We start from the raw sequence: 18,532 nt of genomic DNA, 5'->3' as shown, positions 1-18,532 counted from the left end.
AGCACATAGGCCGATGGGAGGCTATAGGTGGCAGTAGGCAGTCCCGTAAGTAACCCAGTCCTGTGCCATGGAGCGCTTTAAAGGTGAAAACCAACCATGTTATGGGCATGGGGTGTGTGTTCTTATTCTTGAATAATATTAGAAAATTTACAGAAGGTTGAAAAGGAATATTGGAATTTAAATGTCATTTGTCCTTTAAAACTCAGTCTATATAATATTAAAAAACAATTAAAGTCCTTTCCTGTTAACTGAACGTATTTATTTTAAAAAGGTCAAATCCTGATTTAGAGAAATATGTAACAAATATCCAATTTTTTTCTTCTGAAATTACAAAAATAATATTTATAAAGCTCATAGGCCAGCCAAGTGATGAAAAAAATACAGTCTATTTATAAGATATGTTAAAATGTACTGAAAATTGTCTGAAATAAATATTAGTGCTAATGCATTTTTGGCTTCTTAAAAAAAGAGAATGCCATAATCTCAAAGTCATTTGATTAAGGGTAAAGTAGATTTAATTGTTAGGTGACCACATTGTTGTCATATATGTTCCAAAATACAATTTGAAAATGAGACCCCTTTCCTATTGCATTTCCATAGGCGCCTTTTAAACACTGATATCAGTTGCCACAGTAAACTTCCCTCCAAATTTGATGCCTGCAGTTGATTTTAGATGAGAGTGGTGGGGAAAACTCTTTTGGGCTCTTGCCTTGAAATGGAAATCAAAAAACCTCTCAAAAAGATGAACTTTCCATGACTAGACTTCCACTGGACAACAGCATTTTTTTCAGCCATCTGGTGGTCTTACAGATTTTTTTTTTTTAAATCCAAGATGATAGTCCTAAGAAAGAAAACAGTCCAGCAGAATTTTTCTGGAATATTTATTATGCTTAATCTGAAAAATGTGATGCTCAGAGTAGACAGGTGAATGGTTACCAGGCTGGCCTCAATTTTAGAGATCCCAATAGTAGGGTTATTAAACAAAGGTGGGGGCAGCAGGTGAAACAGAATTAGATCATACTTGACTGAGTTTAGGCTGGCAAGCAAAGCAGCCTCTTCTCCTGAGACAGATGCCAGGGTCAAGTAAAAAGAAAAATTACTGTTGAAAAATGTGTAACATTTGAGACGAGTATTATACACAAGCGCGAACACACACACACACATACATATATAATATGCATACCGATATATATTGTATATTTTTTACTAAGTGCAATCATGTTGGGATATATACCATATACATTACACACGCATGTAAGTGTGCATGGGACACATGGGTGTATTCTAAGAAATTACTTCAGAGAGTGAAAGCCCATTTTACTAAAGAATGTAGAATGTAGAACTGGGACTCATTCTGTAGTTGTTCTTCTCAGAAATAACCATTTCAAATAAATATAACCTCAAATTTGAGTTTATAATGGAACTCTGACTATTAGCTTTGGCACTGAAAATGCCATTCTAATTCTGATTCTTTTTTTAAGTGTAGATTCTGAAGCTGAGAATATAGCTAATGCATTAAAAGGTTCCATGGGACAGAAGTAGCTCTGTGGTAAAGTTGATTGGCTCATATTGCACTGTTTGCTTTTTCTTTTCTTTTACCCAGTAGAACAAATGGACACCCTGTAGAGCAGGGGTGTCCAAACTTGGTCCCTTTAAGACTTTTGGACTTCAACTCCCAGAGTCCCTCAGCCAGCAAAGCTGGCTGAGGAACTCTGGGAGTTGAAGTCCAAAAGTCTTAAAGGGACCAAGTTTGGACACCCCTGCTGTAGAGCCTCTGGCTTTGCTTTTGCTTTTCTCCCTCCAAGCACAGGTCCCATCATCACCCTCCACAGAGAAAATGTAAGGAACCTCACCCTGCCAATTCAAATGCAAATATTATCCATTCCTGGAGCATGGGAAGGCATAGAACCAGCTCTGGTAGGCCTGCTGCAGAACTAAAACCAAAAAGATGTGGCGTCAAATGCATTCATTAACATAAATAAACTTTGTGAAAAAGTTTGGAAACCAATACCTTAATAGCAATAGCACTTAGATTTGTATACCGCTTCACAGTGCTTTACAGCCCTCTCTAAGCGGTTTACAGAGTCAGCATATTTCCCCCAACAATCTGGGTCCTCATTTTACCAACCTCAGAAGGATGGAAGATCGCATCAACCTTGAGCCAATCAGAATCAAACTGCTAGCAGTCTGCAGAATTAGCCTGCAGTACTGCATTCTAACCATTGCGCCACCACGGCTATGGAGAGGTGATACAGTTGATTAAACCTGATTTTAAAAAAATAATAGGATAATATGCCACAGATCTACTTCTCCTAAGAATGTTTCTGAACTCCCATTTAACAAGCAGCTTATCTCAGTCAAATTCATCCAAAATAACTGTATTATCTCATGGCAAGGGCAAGGTGAAGGGGATTAACTTGCACTACAGCAGAAATGAATATCTTTTTAGCTCAAAACAAATGCTGATTGGAGGGTGATGAGAAACGATGAGAAAGAATTGGTTTTTTAAAAAGCAATTTTCAACAGGTCCATTGGTTTCCAATGCTGGAGGATTTCAGTATTTGGGCAGCTGTGCTGTGAAGGTTTGCAAATAAAATTTTATTTTATTTATTTAGTACATTTATATAGCTGGCCCTCTTTAAGACAACTTTGAGTGGCTCTCAGTAAAAATAAATGAGAAAACAGGTTAAAAGGGCTAAACATATGTAGTATTTGGAACAGGAAAGTATGGTATTGTAAATATTACATTAAGTGTTGAGTTTGATGAAGGAGGAATATATTATAATTGTTTCTTAAAAGATGAAGCCCAAATATTCTGTATTCTGTTTAGTTTAAGGTCTGGTTGCTTGGGGGTTTTTTTAATTGTTATCTTTTTTTTCATTTTCTGTCATAATCATTATTCCAGAGCAACAATCTCCAAATAATTTAGAAGATTACATATAGTAATGTACATAATTTAATCACAAATTACAAACCATAAATACACAATCCTATCATAATTTTAACAAGAGAAATAAAATTGTAAGGTTTTTTTAATATAAAAAAATCAACTTCTAGGGACATGTTCAAACCAAAGGAATTATCACACACCAAAACCAAAAATAGAGAACATTCTCAGAAAATATTTATTCAACAGAGTGCTAATGGCTTCAGCTGGGTTGCTAAAAAGAAGCAGTTAAGGTGGGTTACCTCTTTCTGCCAAAAACATGCTTCTATTCCTGGCCCCAAATCATAGTGTGGGAAGTCCCCCACTCCCAGAAGAATGAAATATTTTGGGAAATATTAAAAAGGCAAAATATTATATTTCCCTAAAGGCGAAATGGAGAAACAAGCTCTTAAAGGCAGGAAGCAGCCTCCACTTTTTCTTGATAACCCACAGCAGATGTCAGCACTTAAGAGATGAAGGGCTTATTGAAAGAAGAAGCCAACTATCTAAATGGCTCTATTCATAAGCAAAGCAAATACTGCAGGCAGAAATCCATACAAGATAAGATATTTCAAAACTGCTTGCAGCAAAGTTTGACAGCTAACAAAAGCAGAGTGATAGGATTAGAAGCAGCCTCTCACCCAAAATCCAACACAGGACGAAAGCCATTAAGCCATAGGTTGACCAGATTAGCTCAGACAAGCAACTAGGATTTGCATTTCCTCTTTTGCCTATAGAGTCAGCTATGACCCCTACATAACGCCTGCATGACCCCATAGGAATCTGACAACAGCCAACAGAATACTAAAGCACTGAGTCTGTTTTATTTTTCTGTTTTCAATCCATTTGTACTATATATAATAGAATTTGATGAAGTAAAATGTATAGAGTATAATAACTTCACAGTGATATGTTGTGTAAATGGTCATAGTTCTGCACAAAAAAATTTTTTTGTATTTATATTTTTGTTTTTTATTTGTTTCAAAACTAATAAAATATGTTTTTAAAAAAAGAATACCAAAGCACAGGAACAGGAAGCTCAAATGCAAAGCCTGAAGAAGGTACAAGACCCACCCACTCTCAATTCCATTTGTCAGCTGCATCAGAACCATAAATGCTGGTGGTTCTGTTCATCATTAAACTATCTTTCCAATCAGCCTCCATGTTTCCAGTGTCTTTCCCCCAGCTTGGAACTGAACCAGATGGATATTTCTTCCAACAACTGCAACCTTGGGAGAACCAAGATATACTAGAACTATCTACTACTAATAAGAGTTTAATTTGGAAGCTTAAGGTCTATTCCTGTATTTGATCATAAAAGGCCTTTACACCATGAGTGAATGGATACTTCCAGAATGCTCCGCTATCACAAAATCCAAATAAATGACGTTCATCTCCAGCAGTCCAAAACTAATCTCCCCCCACCCCAATTTCTTTCTTTCAATGACACACACACACACAAATTCTTCAGAATGCCATTTGTGAAATCAAAGAGCTCAACATTTTTCACTTTATTTTCTTCCTGCGGGAAGAGGGCCAGGTCTTTTGACCTTGCCCAGGTTCTGAGATCATGTAGGATTGATTCCTGTAGCATCATTTCCAATGCTTCAGGAATCCTCCATGGTTCATTTCCATCTTCCACAGAATCCTCCACAATCCACTCTTTATTGTTTCCTGATTGCTTATTTGTACCCTATGACTATCAATAAGTGTTGTACCTTATGATTCTTGATGACCCTATCTTCCTTTTATGTACACTGACAGCATATGCACCAAGACAAATTCCTTGTGTGTCCAATCACACTTGGCCAATAAAAAATTCTATTCTATTCTATTCTATTCTATTCTATTCTATTCTATTCTATTCTATTCTATTCTACTCTTTCTTCTCCCCTGCTCTTCTGAGAATAGCCGTAAAAAGGCTCTTACTAGATTTTAAAACACCAGGGGTAGTTTCAGAGACTGTTTCCTAGCTATTCTTCTCTTGGGATGTTCAAAATATTATGTGTACAAACCCATTCCCTGCACTTTTGGCCGTCCTGCATTCAAACCAATGCGTTCAGTATAGGCAGCCTTGAATTTAAGTGCAGCAGATCACACTTGGGAAGTAAAAAGAGTAATGGGGGGTGGGGGTGGAGGCAACAAAAAGCTATTTCCATAGGCACCCAAGACACATCAACAATCTCCGAGGAGATTTGGTTTCAGGAAAAAATTATCATGCAACTTACAACTTCTCCACTGTCAAAACATATGGACTGCAAATCTTGATCAAGGCAAAACAACAGATGAAATCTACATAGACTTCTACAAAGCTTTTGACTCAGTAGTACACGATAAACTTCTCCTAAAACTAAAATCCTATGGCATTTCAAGACCCCTTCACAAATGGATATCTGCTTTTCTGTCTAACAGACAACAAGTGGTCAAAATTGACAATGCTCTATCAAATCCTGTTCCTGTCAAGAGTGGCGTTCCTCAAGGCAGCGTCCTTGGACCAACACTCTTCATACTATACATTAATGATCTTTGTGACCATATCTCAAGTAATTGTGTTCTCTTTGCTGACGATATCAAACTATTTAACACCACAGACAATACATCTATCATTCAAAAAGACCTTGATCATCTAACTACTTGGTCTAAAACTTGGCAACTCCAAATCTCAACCAGCAAATGCTCAGTCTTACATTTAGGAAAAAAGAACCCAAACACTAAGTACATACTTGATGGACATTACCTTACAGATGACCCCCATCCGGTTAAAGACCTTGGAGTTTTCATGTCAAATGATCTAAATGCCAAAGCCCACTGCAACTACATAGCAAAAAAGGCTCTAAGAGTTGTAAACCTAATCTTGCGTAGCTTCTTTTCTAAAAACACTACACTACTAACCAGAGCATATAAAACATTTGCTAGATCAGTTCTAGAATACAGCTCGCCTGTCTGGAACCCTCACCATATCTGTGACATCAATACAATTGAACATGTCTAGAAATATTTTACAAGAAGGGTTCTCCATTCCTCTGAAAACAACAAAATACCTTATCCCACCAGACTTGAAATCCTAGGCTTAGAAAACTTGGAACTCCATCGCCTTCGACAAGACCTAAGCTTAACTCACAGAATCATCTATTGTAATGTCCTTCCTGTTAAAGACTACTTCAGCTTTAATTGCAATAATACAAGAGCAACCAATAGATTTAAACTTAATGTCAACCGCTTTAATCTAGATTGCAGAAAATATGACTTCTTAACAGAATCATCAGTGCCTGGAATACTTTACCTGACTCTGTGGTCTCTTCCCATAATCCTAAAAGCTTTATCCAAAAGCTTTCTACTATTGACCTCACCCCATTCCTAAGAGGACCATAAGGGGTGTGCATAAGTGCACAAACGTGCCTACCATTCCTGTCCTATTGTTTTTCTTTTCTTCTTCCTATATATATATATATGCTTATACCTCCTAATATTTACTCATATATATGTTTATATACTATATAATCTTTTTCTATGATACTTACATATACTGTTGTGACAAAATAAATAAATAAAACAAAATAAATAAGATTTCAGTTTTAAGGCGGGGGTGGGGGGGCAGAATCCTTTCCGTTTATTATAGGAGGAGCTGGGCAACTATGGCCCCTTTACGACCTGCGGACTTCAACTCCCAGAATTCCTGGCCACAGGAATTCTTTGAAGCCCACAGGTCGTAAAAATTGGGCATAGTTCTCCGGCCCTTGCTTTTATAGCCTTGTCCAAGTGATCTTAGCTTCATTCTCCCACGGGGTGGCGGGCTCACTCTATGCTAACCGGGCCAGCCTTTAACCCGGAGTTTAAAAAAAACAAAAAAAACAAAAAAAAAACCTAGGCCAGAGGAGAAGAAAAGCAAAGGCGCCCGGTCTTGGGGGAAAGGAAAGCGTCGCTTCCCGCTGGCCGGCAGGGGGCACCCGCGAGACTCGCCCCGTGGGTGGGAGAGAGGGACGGCTTCGGAGGAGGGTTTTAAAGCGAGAGGGGCGGCCTCCCCCTACGCCCGTCTCGGAGCCGAAGGTATGCGGAGGGACAGTGGAGGAGGAGGGGGGTGCAGTCCGGAAGCCCTTCTCTGGGCGGAGGGGGGAATGCAGCCTCAGTGCTCAGCCCAGGGAGGCGGCGGCGGCCGCTGTTGCCAGAGTTGGTCGCCTCCTTCCTTGCCGCATTAACGCCCGGCCTAGAGTGACAGGGGGTGGGGTGGGGGGAAAGGGAAATCCCCGCTTGCTCGGCGCATGCGGGACGATCCCGAGAGCTGGGAATGTAGCCGCTGGTTTGCCCGCTGCCGTGTAAAAACTAAGCATGGGTTTTGTAGTCTTGCCTTGCCTTGAAGCTTCGAGCGTGCCTGGAAGCCAGGGGGGTGGGAGTCAATTGCATGCATTCAGTCAACAAGATCGACGGACTTTCTGGGTGGGAAGTAGGCGGCTATATAAATTTGTCAGTGTATGTATGTCTGTGATACATACGTATGTATCCACACTTGCATGCATAAGCACAGACCCAAACGTGTAAGCCACCAGTTGGGTGGCTCTCTAAATTAGTTTTATGTGTATGTATGTACATAGGCGTGCCTATACGCATACATAAAAACACAGGTATAAAACATTTATGTGTTGGGTGGCTGTGTCAGTTTGTTTTATATGCATATGTAGGTGAGTGTACACACATTATTATATCTTTTATGTGTGTCCCCGTGTGTGTACACACCTATTGTTAACTTTATAACTGGTTAACTATTATTTGGGCATGCATTGCACTGCATACAATTGATCTTTCTGGTTCCTGTTGGTTGGTAGATCTCCCGAAACCACATTCCTGATCTTTGGGAATGTCATCAATAAGTGTTGCCTGTGTATAAGGGTTTGGAGGCTCCATAGAAATGATCCAACTGCATTTCTAAGAAAAGGATCCAGCCCTCATGAAAGAGGCTACCTAGTTCACCTCAAGGATACTCCCCAAAGACAAAACCATACAGTAGAAGAAGCAATCAGTACATGTGTATATCAGTTTCATATAGTTGCCTGAAATATGAGGTGTCTAATTGGTGTCCAGTACAAAAATGGCAAATATCCGGAAAGTAGGGTATTTGGGCTTAACTTGTAATTAGTAAGTCAAGATTCAACCTTGGTTTTTTGGATAAACAATAATTGACTTGAGTTTGTACAGCACATTGAGTGTCCAAGTGATGAATATCCACTGAAGCTATTGGGATTAGGCATGCAGTAAATGCTGTGGGAAATAAAATAGGGCAGCCAAACCTCATTTAACCACCTGGTTTATTGCAGTGTCACCTGTTCACTACACCTTAACAGGGAAGGTCTTGTCATCTCCGGTGTTGGCATTGAAAATCAGTGTTCCTGGGACCTCTGAAAGGAGTTTGACAACCCCATCTCTGAAGAATGTTCATTGATTTTGCCATAGGTAGCAAAGGGCAGAGGAATGTACTATGGCCACTCCCATTATGTAACAGTGGAAACTTGCATCAGTTTGTATAAGACTACCAGCATTCTTTATATTCCAAGGCTTGGAGTCAGATATGCAAAAATCCAAGGGAAAAGAAAGTTAACAAAGAGATGGCAAAGGGAAAAGGATTACTTAGCTTGAGGAAGGGATGCCATGTCTATTTAACTATCAATACCCTTACATCATTCCTTAATTGTAGTGTACTACAATTACATGTGCATTTAACTTAATTTATAAAATGTATATGCTGCCCATCTCACTACTGAAGTGATTCAGACAGCTTACAAAATGATATGGAGAAGCCCAAAGGATCCAATTGTATATGTATTGCCTTGGTCCAAGAGAAGTAATAAGTCATCAGAAAGAACCTAGGAAATTAGACCTACCAGGAAGAAGATCAGTTTGATCCCAAATAGGTATCCAGATACTGGATTCAATCTTGCTAACACCAGCTTAAAAGACGCTTGCTCCTGGGGAGGAAAGCTATGGCAAATCTAGACAGCATACTAAAAAGCAGAGACATCACCAACAAAAGGGTGTATAGTCAAGCCTATGGTTTTCCCAGTTGCAATGTATGGCTGTGAAAGTTGGACCATAAGGAAGGCTGAGCCCCAAAGAATTGAGGCCTTTGAATTCTGGTGCTGGAGAAGACTCCTGCGAGTCCCTTGGACTGCAGGGCGAACAAACAAGTCAGTCTTAGAGGAGATCAACCCTGACTGCTCTTTAGAAGGCCAGATCCTGAAGATGAAACTGAAATACTTTGGTCACCTAATGAGAAGGAAGGACTCACTGGAGAAGAGCCTAATGCTGAGCAAGATTGAGGGCAAAAGAAGAAGGGGACGGCAGAGAATAAGGTGGCTGGATGGAGTCACTGAAGCAGTAGGCGTGAGCTTAAATGGACTCCAAAGGATGGTAGAGGATAGGAATGCCTGGAGGAATCCATGGGGTCCAATGGGTCGGACATGACTTTGCAATTAACAACAACAACAGCTTTGTGACATAATCACATGGAATTTGGAATAAGCCCTGAGTAACTAAGTCCAAAAGAGCAAAAGAAGTCTATGGAACTCTTTGGGCATCAAATAAATTTTTGCTTGGACCTAGGCTGAATGCACTCCCAAAGTGCAGCAGGAATATTCAGTGTCCTTTGGGTATAAAGCAGGCATGTCCAATTCATGGGCCGCATGCAACCTCACAAGATACATAGCCACACCCAAATAAAGGAAGTTTATTATTGTGAACATTATATTTTATATGAGACCCAAGACAATTCCTCTTCACTCAATGGGGTCCAGGCAAGCCAAAAGGTTGGATGTGTCTGGTATAAAAAGGAATGCTTGGGAGGGCCAGTGGTATGAGAGCTTCGCATGTTTAGCCACAACACGTGAGATGGCATTAAGCCAGGAAAGGATTGTCCCATCTTTCATTGCAAAATTGGGCCCAGGGTAAGGCTAACTATTTACAGTCCTCTAATCCTTACGCAAACCAGTGAGTTAATTAATACCTCCCACAATTCTGGTCGGTTTTTCTCAGAAGATCTGGTTTCACTTTTATTGCTGGATGATTGTTAGGGCATTCCTAAAATCTTTCTCTGGCTTCCCTCCTGTTAAGTTTAATTCCTGGTAACTACATTGCCACATTCACATTGTTTTGTTGGTAACAGTGTGAATTCCCATCACCTTTTTCTTGCTATTTTTTTTAAAAAATAATCCAACTAGCCTTGGGAAATACTAAATGTATTTGTTCTGACCTTTCTGAGATAGCCATGGTTAATTACAGGTTGCTTTTTGCTATGACCCAATCATCTCCTCCTCCGTCCTCTTAAATATAGTTTTAGCACATTCATTTTGCTATTCTGTTTTGTTCTCCAGACTTTTCACCATGAGTGTGGATTGGATTGGCTTTGGTTATGGGCTGGTCGTGGCTCTTGGCGGTATCATAGGATATATTCGCAAAGGTAACAGCGGACTTGTATGATGGAGAAAATGATGTAATTGTTTTCTGCTGTTTCTTCTGTATTTTTTCAAATATTTTTATTAAGTTACCCGTTATTTTGCGATACGTTACAGCTCAGAAGAGGAATATGTGTAAAATGATTAAGATATTAAGATAGATCAAAGTAAATCTATATACCACTAAACCTCTTTTGTCTATTTGATACTCTCTAACCTTCATCATAGAGCAACAATTTTTTAATCAATGTATCTCAAATGGGCTCGTTTACAGAATACGTTAAAAATTGGGAACCTGTGTGTTCCCATGGGATTGAAATTTGCCGAAGTGCTGGCTGCTTCAGTGGCACCATGCCTTCTAACTACATTTCCCAGTAACCTGTAGGCTGAGTGACACAAGGGAGAACGAGTGCTCTCTGTCTCGTTCCCGCCTACTTCTGGCCCCTGCTCCAAATTGACTGGTAGCTAGGCCCAACAGGTGAGCCGCCATTGGCTTCTTTGGAACCAATTGAAAGTTGAAATCTCTTAATGGTGGTGACCAGTAAGGGGAGAACAAGAGAATAACTTGGAAGCTTGCTGGCAAGGTAGGGCTGGCGTGTGGGAATTTTGGCAGTTGATGAGTGAGCCATCTTCCTCCCTGAAAGGAGGAGGATTTGGGGGAATAAAACATTGTTTCAGAGATCTGTTTCTGGAATGTTAAAGACCAGGCAAGGAGAGGTAGATTCTTTTTTCTCTTTTTGTCTCTGCAAAACAGAAAAATGTACTGAACATTGCTTTCTAAAACTTTCCCCTTCCCAAAATATACAATTCATCATATTTAAATATGTTCTTGGTGCAACTGCGTTATTTTTCCCATTGAAAACTAATAGTATCTAATTCCTTCCTCTCACTGACAGAGCGGCTCTATCAGCAGAATTGGAATAAATTTGGAAAGGAACAGAAAGACATGGTGGGAGAAACACGTGGCACGCAATATTAGATTGCAGAAATGCCATGTGCGTGTTGGATTGACTGCATGGTACACATATGCTCTACCCCTGCTAAACACTTAATTCCCACAGCACTGTTTTATATCTAAAGATATTTCCCCATGCAGTAGGACTGCATTACTGTTATCCTTCTCATCTTTCCTTTTACCTTCTACTTTTGGTATCCTAAGGGACACGGTGGCTCAGGGGCTAGGACGTTGAGCTTGTCGATCGAAAGGTTGGCAGCTCAGCGGTTCGAATCCCTAGTGCTGCCGTGTAACGGGATGAGCTCCCGTTACTAGTCCCAGTTTCTGCCAACCTAGTAGTTTCGAAAGCATGTAAAAATGCAAGTAGAAAAAATAGGGACCACCTTTGGTGGGAAGGTAACAGCGTTCCGTGTGCCTTTGGCGTTGAGTCATGCCGGCCACATGACCACGGAGACATCTTCGGACAGCGCTGGCTCTTCGGCTTTGAAACGGAGATGAGCACCGCCCCCTAGAGTCGGGAACGACTAGCACGTATATGCGAGGGGAACCTTTACCTTTACCTTATTGGTATCCTATGATTATATTACTTTGTTGTTTATATATACACTGAGAGCGTCTGCACCGGAGTCAAATTCCTTGTGTGTCCAATTACACTTGCCAATAAAGAATATTCTGTTCTATTCTTTTGTAAATCTAACATTATCCTGCTTGAATTCCTATCAAGATATCAAAGAATAGTTGAACTTTGAAACAGAATGGGGACAATCCACACAGCCTCCTGATCAGATACTGTTCTGAAGAACCTTAAGAAATACATTACTAGTTAATGATCCCCTAACTGCATTCGCACAATGCTCTTTGGAATCATTTCTCTCCTGTAGTAGGATAGTTAGTATACATAGAGTGGTTGCTAACTTTGCAACTTAACTACCCCAGAGTTACTAATGGGTTCAGAACAGATCCTAAAAATCCCAGGAAACCCCAATACACCATTTCTGCCAATGTCAATAATAGTTTAGATTAGTCACTCCTGTTGAACCACCTTCCTGTATCCTGTGAATACAGGACTCTCAAAGTCACTGTAGTATAACAAAAGAATGCAGGAAAAAAATGATTGGGATACAAGGGCACAGAAGCTTCCGAATGAATTTATCCCTTGTTCAGCTTCAGACTGCACACTTTTGAGTTTCATCCCTGGAATTTTTTTCCCCTCAATAAATTGGAGTATTGTTCAAAATAGCTGCTAATGTTGCACTGGCAACAATTGGCATAGCCTGAGATCTCAAGAACCTAAGCCTCTCTCTCTCCCTCTCTCTCCCTCCTTCCCTCTCTTGCTCTCCCCCCACCCCCTCTACATATGCCATGTTATTCTTGGGTCCTAGCCATTCATGTATAAGAAATGAAACTCTTGTTTTTGTGTAGCTTTTTCAGAAAAAGAGTCTCTGTCAAATTCAGTCACTTGGCATCATTTATTGTCCCTTTTTGTTCTTTATTATCTGTCTGCAGAAGAATAGGGTTGAAATATGTCAAATAATTAAAATATATTTTTCAGGTTCTAAAAATCAAAGACACGTCTTTCCAAAACAGAAGTACATATTCTTCAAGAGTACATTAAGACCTTTTTTTTAAATTTATTACAGGCAGTAAAATGTCATTGGTTGCTGGACTTTTGTTTGGCTTGCTGGCTTGTTATGGAGCATATTGGGTAACGCACGATCCCAAAGATGTAAAGATATCATTATGTGAGTATCCTACTTCTTTAAAAGGGAGGGTATGCCTCTTTTGCAGAAAGAGCTTTAAATGTACTTTCATTATATATTAGAGTTACCAGACTAATCGGAGACAGAAAACTAGTTGCTGTCATATGCACTATTGTAAAATCAGAACATACGGGGTTTTTACCCTTATTTTACATTATTTTATTTTACAGCTTATTGCTATCTATAAATTGCATTGGTATTGCATTTAGTGTGGGAAGTCATGATGCAGACCTTGTGGCTTGAGAGCACTCCCTCTGCCTTGTTAACTTGTTAGTCTTCTGAATTTTTTTTTTAACTTTGATCTCCATTTTTAACTTACGCATTTTAACCGTGTCCTTAATTCTGTTTTTAACTGTGCTTTTAGTCATGTGTTGATACCAGAGTCACTTGATTGAGATGGAAAGCTATATAAATTATATAAATAGATTTTAATAAACCATTTATATTTTGTTGTTGTAAACCGCCCAGATTCGCTCACTGTGGTGAGATGGGCAGTGTAAAAGAAAACAAATAAATAAATGTAGTTTTGAACTGTAAGATTGAGATAGGATGGTTGACTCATGTTCCTTAAGGATGAAGAAATAATAATTGGCTTACTTGTGCAAGCCTGCTTGTATTAGGACATTGAGAAATTTCCCATCCCCTGGATGGAGCAAGCTTTGTAAAACATGGAATTACAAATGCTTTATCATTCTCATCAAGCCTTGTTATTGGCTAGATTAGCTGGGATGATGGAATTTATGGATCCACATTTCTGAAAGGCTCCCAGGTTGGAAACTAGGTTGTGCACCATTTAATTGAAGTCCGAATTTGCACATGACTTGGCCAAAACGTGCCTGGCTCACACAACAAGGTGCTTTAATGTAATCAAAACACATTCTTTGAAAGGTACACGAGCTATTTCTTGTTTCACTAGTGAAATGTTATGAGATATAGTTAGGAAAATAGTTATGGAAAAAGAACTCTAGAGATCACTATTGCTGAGATGGCAAGATAAGAGGTTCAGAACAGGCACAAAGACACAGTTTGTCTTGACCTCAGTATAAAGATTTCTAATTATAAGATGGTGATGATGTAGAAAAAAACTTACTTTTTTTTGTTTTGGAATATTATGACATTGGAGTGATTTCTTTCTGTTTCAATAGCTGTCTACTTAATTTGGAATAATTTTAATTTATTGCCATAAATAATTATGAAAATATAGTTAAAGCACAGTATAACATTTGCTAAAATAAACATCCTGTATTTTTGCCTGCAGTCACAGCTTTTATACTTACTACTATAATGGGAGTGAGGTTTAAGAGGACCAAGAAACTAATCCCAGCTGGAATTATAGCAGGTCTCAGGTAAACCGTTTCTGCTTTAAGACACAATCCAAAGCTTATTTATCTAGCCCCCAATGACTACAGTGGGTCATCCTTGTGATTACACTTGTGTACGAGTACACAATGTGTGATTTTAAATGCTGTACAAGAGTTTCTGTAGGTAATGGGACTGATTAACATAGAATCAGTTTATAGATGACTGGACACTTGTCATCCAGCTCTAATTATGCTATTTCTGAATTAACATTCTAGAACATGGGTAGTCAACCTTTTTATACCTACTGCCCACTTTTGTATCTCTGTTAGTAGTAAAATTTTCTAACCGCCCACCGGTTCCACAGTAATTTTTTTTTTTTTGTTTACATTTATACCCCGCCCTTCTCCGAAGACTCAGGGCGGCTTACAATGTATAAGGCAATAGTCTCATTCTATTTGTATATTTTTTACAAAGTCAACTTATTGCCCCCCCAACAATCTGGGTCCTCATTTTACCTACCTTATAAAGGGTGGAAGGCTGAGTCAACCTTGATGGTGATTTATAAAGTGTATTGCCATCTGTGCATGCCTCTCGTGGCTCGTGGATTGGGTTTGGGGGGGGGAGGTGCCGGCTACCAGCTCTGCTTGTCTGTTACAGCTGGGTGGTGTGGGGGAGATGCGTGAGCTATGGTGGGACGAGGCTCTTTTGTTTGCGGTCGCACTATAGCGCCATTTAGTTTCACTTACGTAACGTGAACTAAACTTATGCGTGGGCGATACAAATAGTATATTTTCAGAAATTTAAATTGTCACAGGGAATTTTATGAAAACCTAATGAAAATGTTTTTAAATAATGCTATGATTTTTTTTAAAAAAATCAATTAAATTAAAAAAAAGGAAAGTCTTCAGTATTGGACAAAACCCCTACCGCCCACCGTGAAAGCTGGAACGCCCACTAGTGGGCAGTAGGGACCAGGTTGACTACCACAGTTCTAGAACATTTTACGATTCTACAGTCATACTGAAATAGGGGTGTGTGTCTGTGTGTAGGTGTAGAAAGAGAAGGGGGGAGGTTGGTTGGTTGGTTGGTTGTGGAATCTATTCTCCTGACTTCAAAAGGCACTATTTACATAAGAACATTATCCTTAAGAGTTGAGGATTTGCTTTTAGGTATTCAAAATCAAAGACTTCAGATACTGTCATTCCCAGGGAGAGTCCATGCAAACTTCGATTATAGTGGTTGAGGCCCAACATATGTGAACTGCACCAAGTAGCGAGGCTTGTTTTGAAGCATATCTGCAGCAGACATGTGCAACTTCCAAAAATTTTTTGAGGATGAAATTTCTCACAGATTCCCTGTTCCTGTTGAAGCTCTCCATTCAGAGCAGTCTCTCTCTCTCTCTCTGTGTATACAACTGCAAATATAAAAATATAAAATTGCTCATGTCTTAACTGATCGCTCATTTCTTAATTTTCTTTACTTTTTTTAAAAATACAGCCTGGTGATGGTTGTGAGACTTGTCTTCCGGCTCATATGAGAAAAGAGGCACTTCCAGATTTCCACACTATTAGACAAAGTACTCATTGAATTACGGATGTTCCTTATGAAAAGTCAGCCATTTTTGTTGTGATTAGGATAAAGACAGTGTTATTCCTCATGGATTCAGAAATACATTCATTCCTTATGTATGTGGGCTTGCATTCTTTAATGTTTTAACTAACATTTTGTTGATTTATGTCCTTTTCAGACCAATGACTAACTTGGCCTTCTAATTATTATTTTAATTTGTGGGATAACGTTTCAATTTATGCTTTATTCTCCCTGGAATGGATAGAAGCCACAGGATTTTTAAAACTCAGGTTTGTCATATATGGTGGCATCTAATAAAGTCATACCCAATCCTGGATGAAAATAATTTCATAGCTTAAGATATGGAATAATCCACATGTATGTATATGGTTTATATTGATTTTTATCTTTGTAAGCCACCCAGAGTCACTGAGAGTGAGTTGGGGTGGCCATATAGAGTTTCATAAATAAATAAATACTGTATTTCCGTTCCATTAAAATATTAATGCTGCATTAATTTCTTATAATGCTAAAAAATCTGCTCCAAAACAGGTATGGCTTATGTCTTGAAATGCAAACAAATACCGTATAAAAAATAAAAACACTTTAATATTTTGGATACAAACTCTCTTGTAAATTGTTGACTTTCAGTAAAGTGACTTTCTTAAAGTTGTCACTTTAAGAAAGTCATTGTTGACTTTCTTAAAGTGATTTGAATATGACTGACTGGAAAAAAATGCTAAATTATAGATAGGGTGGGACAGAATATAATATATATATTCTTCTATTCTCATTATTTGACCAAGGCAAAGATTTATTTAGTAGGAATCCCCAAAAATGGAGCAGTTGAAGTTCATCTATTTTAAACTGTTTTTATCAAAATAGTGTCTATGGCCAAGGGAGCTACTACAGGTAATCCTTCTATTATGGCTGGTGTAGATATATGTACTTACTTTTGTAGATACCAACCTACTTATTTTAAATCAGTGCTCACCATCCAGCAAAGACGTTAGACCACCTTAACTTGTGGATCAAGGCTATGTTTAAGGGAACTACTAATTATACATACATTGGTTTGAACATGTCATAAATTACAGAACAAAATTAGTTTGGTCAACATCTAAGCTTAAATAAGAACAATGACTCCTTCAAGGTGAGGTGAATATATGAACAAATCCGTGTACTTTTCTTGCAACACTTAAATGATGAAGGGGTTCACAATTGCCTTTTCAGGGATTTTTCTTTAACTTCCCAGACTCTCTGAGAACCTTAATATTTCCTGGTGGATTCCCATCTTAAACTGTAACCATATTAGCTGGTTTTAAGCTTTTTTTTCAAGATCAGCCAAAGTTACCAAGATGCTGCCAATTTACCAAAACTGCTTTTTCTGTTTCAAACAATACCTATAAAAATTGGGGGGTGTTTTTTTGTGTTTTTTTTTTTTGAGGACTTGAATAAATTTACTTTGACATTTATTTGGCAAGGAAAAAAAGCGAGAATAAAACTGAAAATGTTACAAGAATCTAACATAAATGGGATTGGATTACCAGATTGGCTTTTATATTACCAAACGTGGCTAAAAGAATGGATAACTCTTAGACACAAGAGATTGTTTTTTTAGAAGGACATGACCTACAATTGGGATGGCACAGCTTCCTATGGTATAAGAAGAATAAAATTCACAGATACTTTCAAAATCACTACATAAGAAACTCACTAATATCGGTATGGGAAAAGGTAAAACCCAAAATATACTCAGAAATTCCAGAATGGCTCTCAACGACGGAAGCCTTTACATACCCAAATTTGGTGACGTTTGAAAAAATTGTGACATCTGAAGACATTTTGAACTCTGAAGGGAAAATGGAAATGAGCTTGAAAACCAGGACATTAAATATAATCTAATATGATTTAGATATGAAAAAATATGGCTTTTATAAAGGGCAAACACTCTTTGATCAAACACTGTTGAATTTGGATGAAAAATTAATCAAGATTTATAACTTTTTACTAAATTTAAAAATGGAGAATGTACAAGTGAAATATACAATAGTACAGTAGGAAAAAGTTTTTGGTCATAATATAGAATTAGAGGAATGGCAAAATTTATGGGAAAGGAATTATAAATTAGCAATGACAACTTTGTATTAAAAAAATGTATATAAAATGTTTTATAGATGGCACTTACCACTGGCTAGGTTAGCTAAAATGTTTAAAAATATGTCCAGCAAATGTTGGAAATGTAAACAAAAAACAGGCACATATTATATGACTTGTGGTAAAGCAAAAAAATTTTTGGAAAAAAATACATAAATGCCTAGAAAAGATGATTGGAAAGCATGAAGATTTTAAACCTGAACTATTTTTATTAGGTATAATATCAGATAAACTTAATAAGAAAAGTATGTATTTAATATTGCACATCTTGACAGCAGCAAGGATTGTATTTGCACAATGCTGGAAAAATGAACACCACAACATAAAGAAATAAGAAGATACTAGAGTATGCAGAAATGGACAAACTGACATTAAAAATAAAACAAAAAGAAGATACAGAATATTATCAAACATGGAATCTATT

The 18,532-nt window shown here is 38.2% G+C and overlaps 1 protein-coding gene across 1 annotated transcript; it reads left to right on the top strand.

Moving 5' to 3' along the window:
• The first annotated feature begins 6,891 nt into the window (after window positions 1-6,891).
• Window positions 6,892-16,576, top strand: TMEM14A (transmembrane protein 14A). Its single transcript, XM_058177406.1, has 5 exons — window positions 6,892-6,973; window positions 10,285-10,370; window positions 12,961-13,062; window positions 14,339-14,426; window positions 15,880-16,576. The coding sequence occupies exons 2-5, from the start codon at window positions 10,295-10,297 to the stop codon at window positions 15,917-15,919; spliced, it is 306 nt and encodes a 101-aa protein (XP_058033389.1). The 5' UTR covers window positions 6,892-6,973; window positions 10,285-10,294; the 3' UTR covers window positions 15,920-16,576.
• Window positions 16,577-18,532: the final 1,956 nt, after the last annotated feature.

Source organism: Ahaetulla prasina, chromosome 1 (assembly GCF_028640845.1).
Source record: "Ahaetulla prasina isolate Xishuangbanna chromosome 1, ASM2864084v1, whole genome shotgun sequence".
Taxonomy (NCBI): domain Eukaryota; kingdom Metazoa; phylum Chordata; class Lepidosauria; order Squamata; family Colubridae; genus Ahaetulla; species Ahaetulla prasina.
This window is presented reverse-complemented; position numbering and strand designations above follow the sequence as displayed.

Coding starts and splice junctions, on each gene's coding strand:
- TMEM14A (XM_058177406.1), top strand. CDS start 10,295: ATGAGTGTGGATTGGATTGGCTTTGGTTATGGGCTGGTCGTGGCTCTT. Junction 10,371..12,960: donor CATAGGATATATTCGCAAAG/GTAACAGCGGAC, acceptor AATTTATTACAG/GCAGTAAAATGTCATTGGTT. Junction 14,427..15,879: donor GGAATTATAGCAGGTCTCAG/GTAAACCGTTTC, acceptor TTAAAAATACAG/CCTGGTGATGGTTGTGAGAC.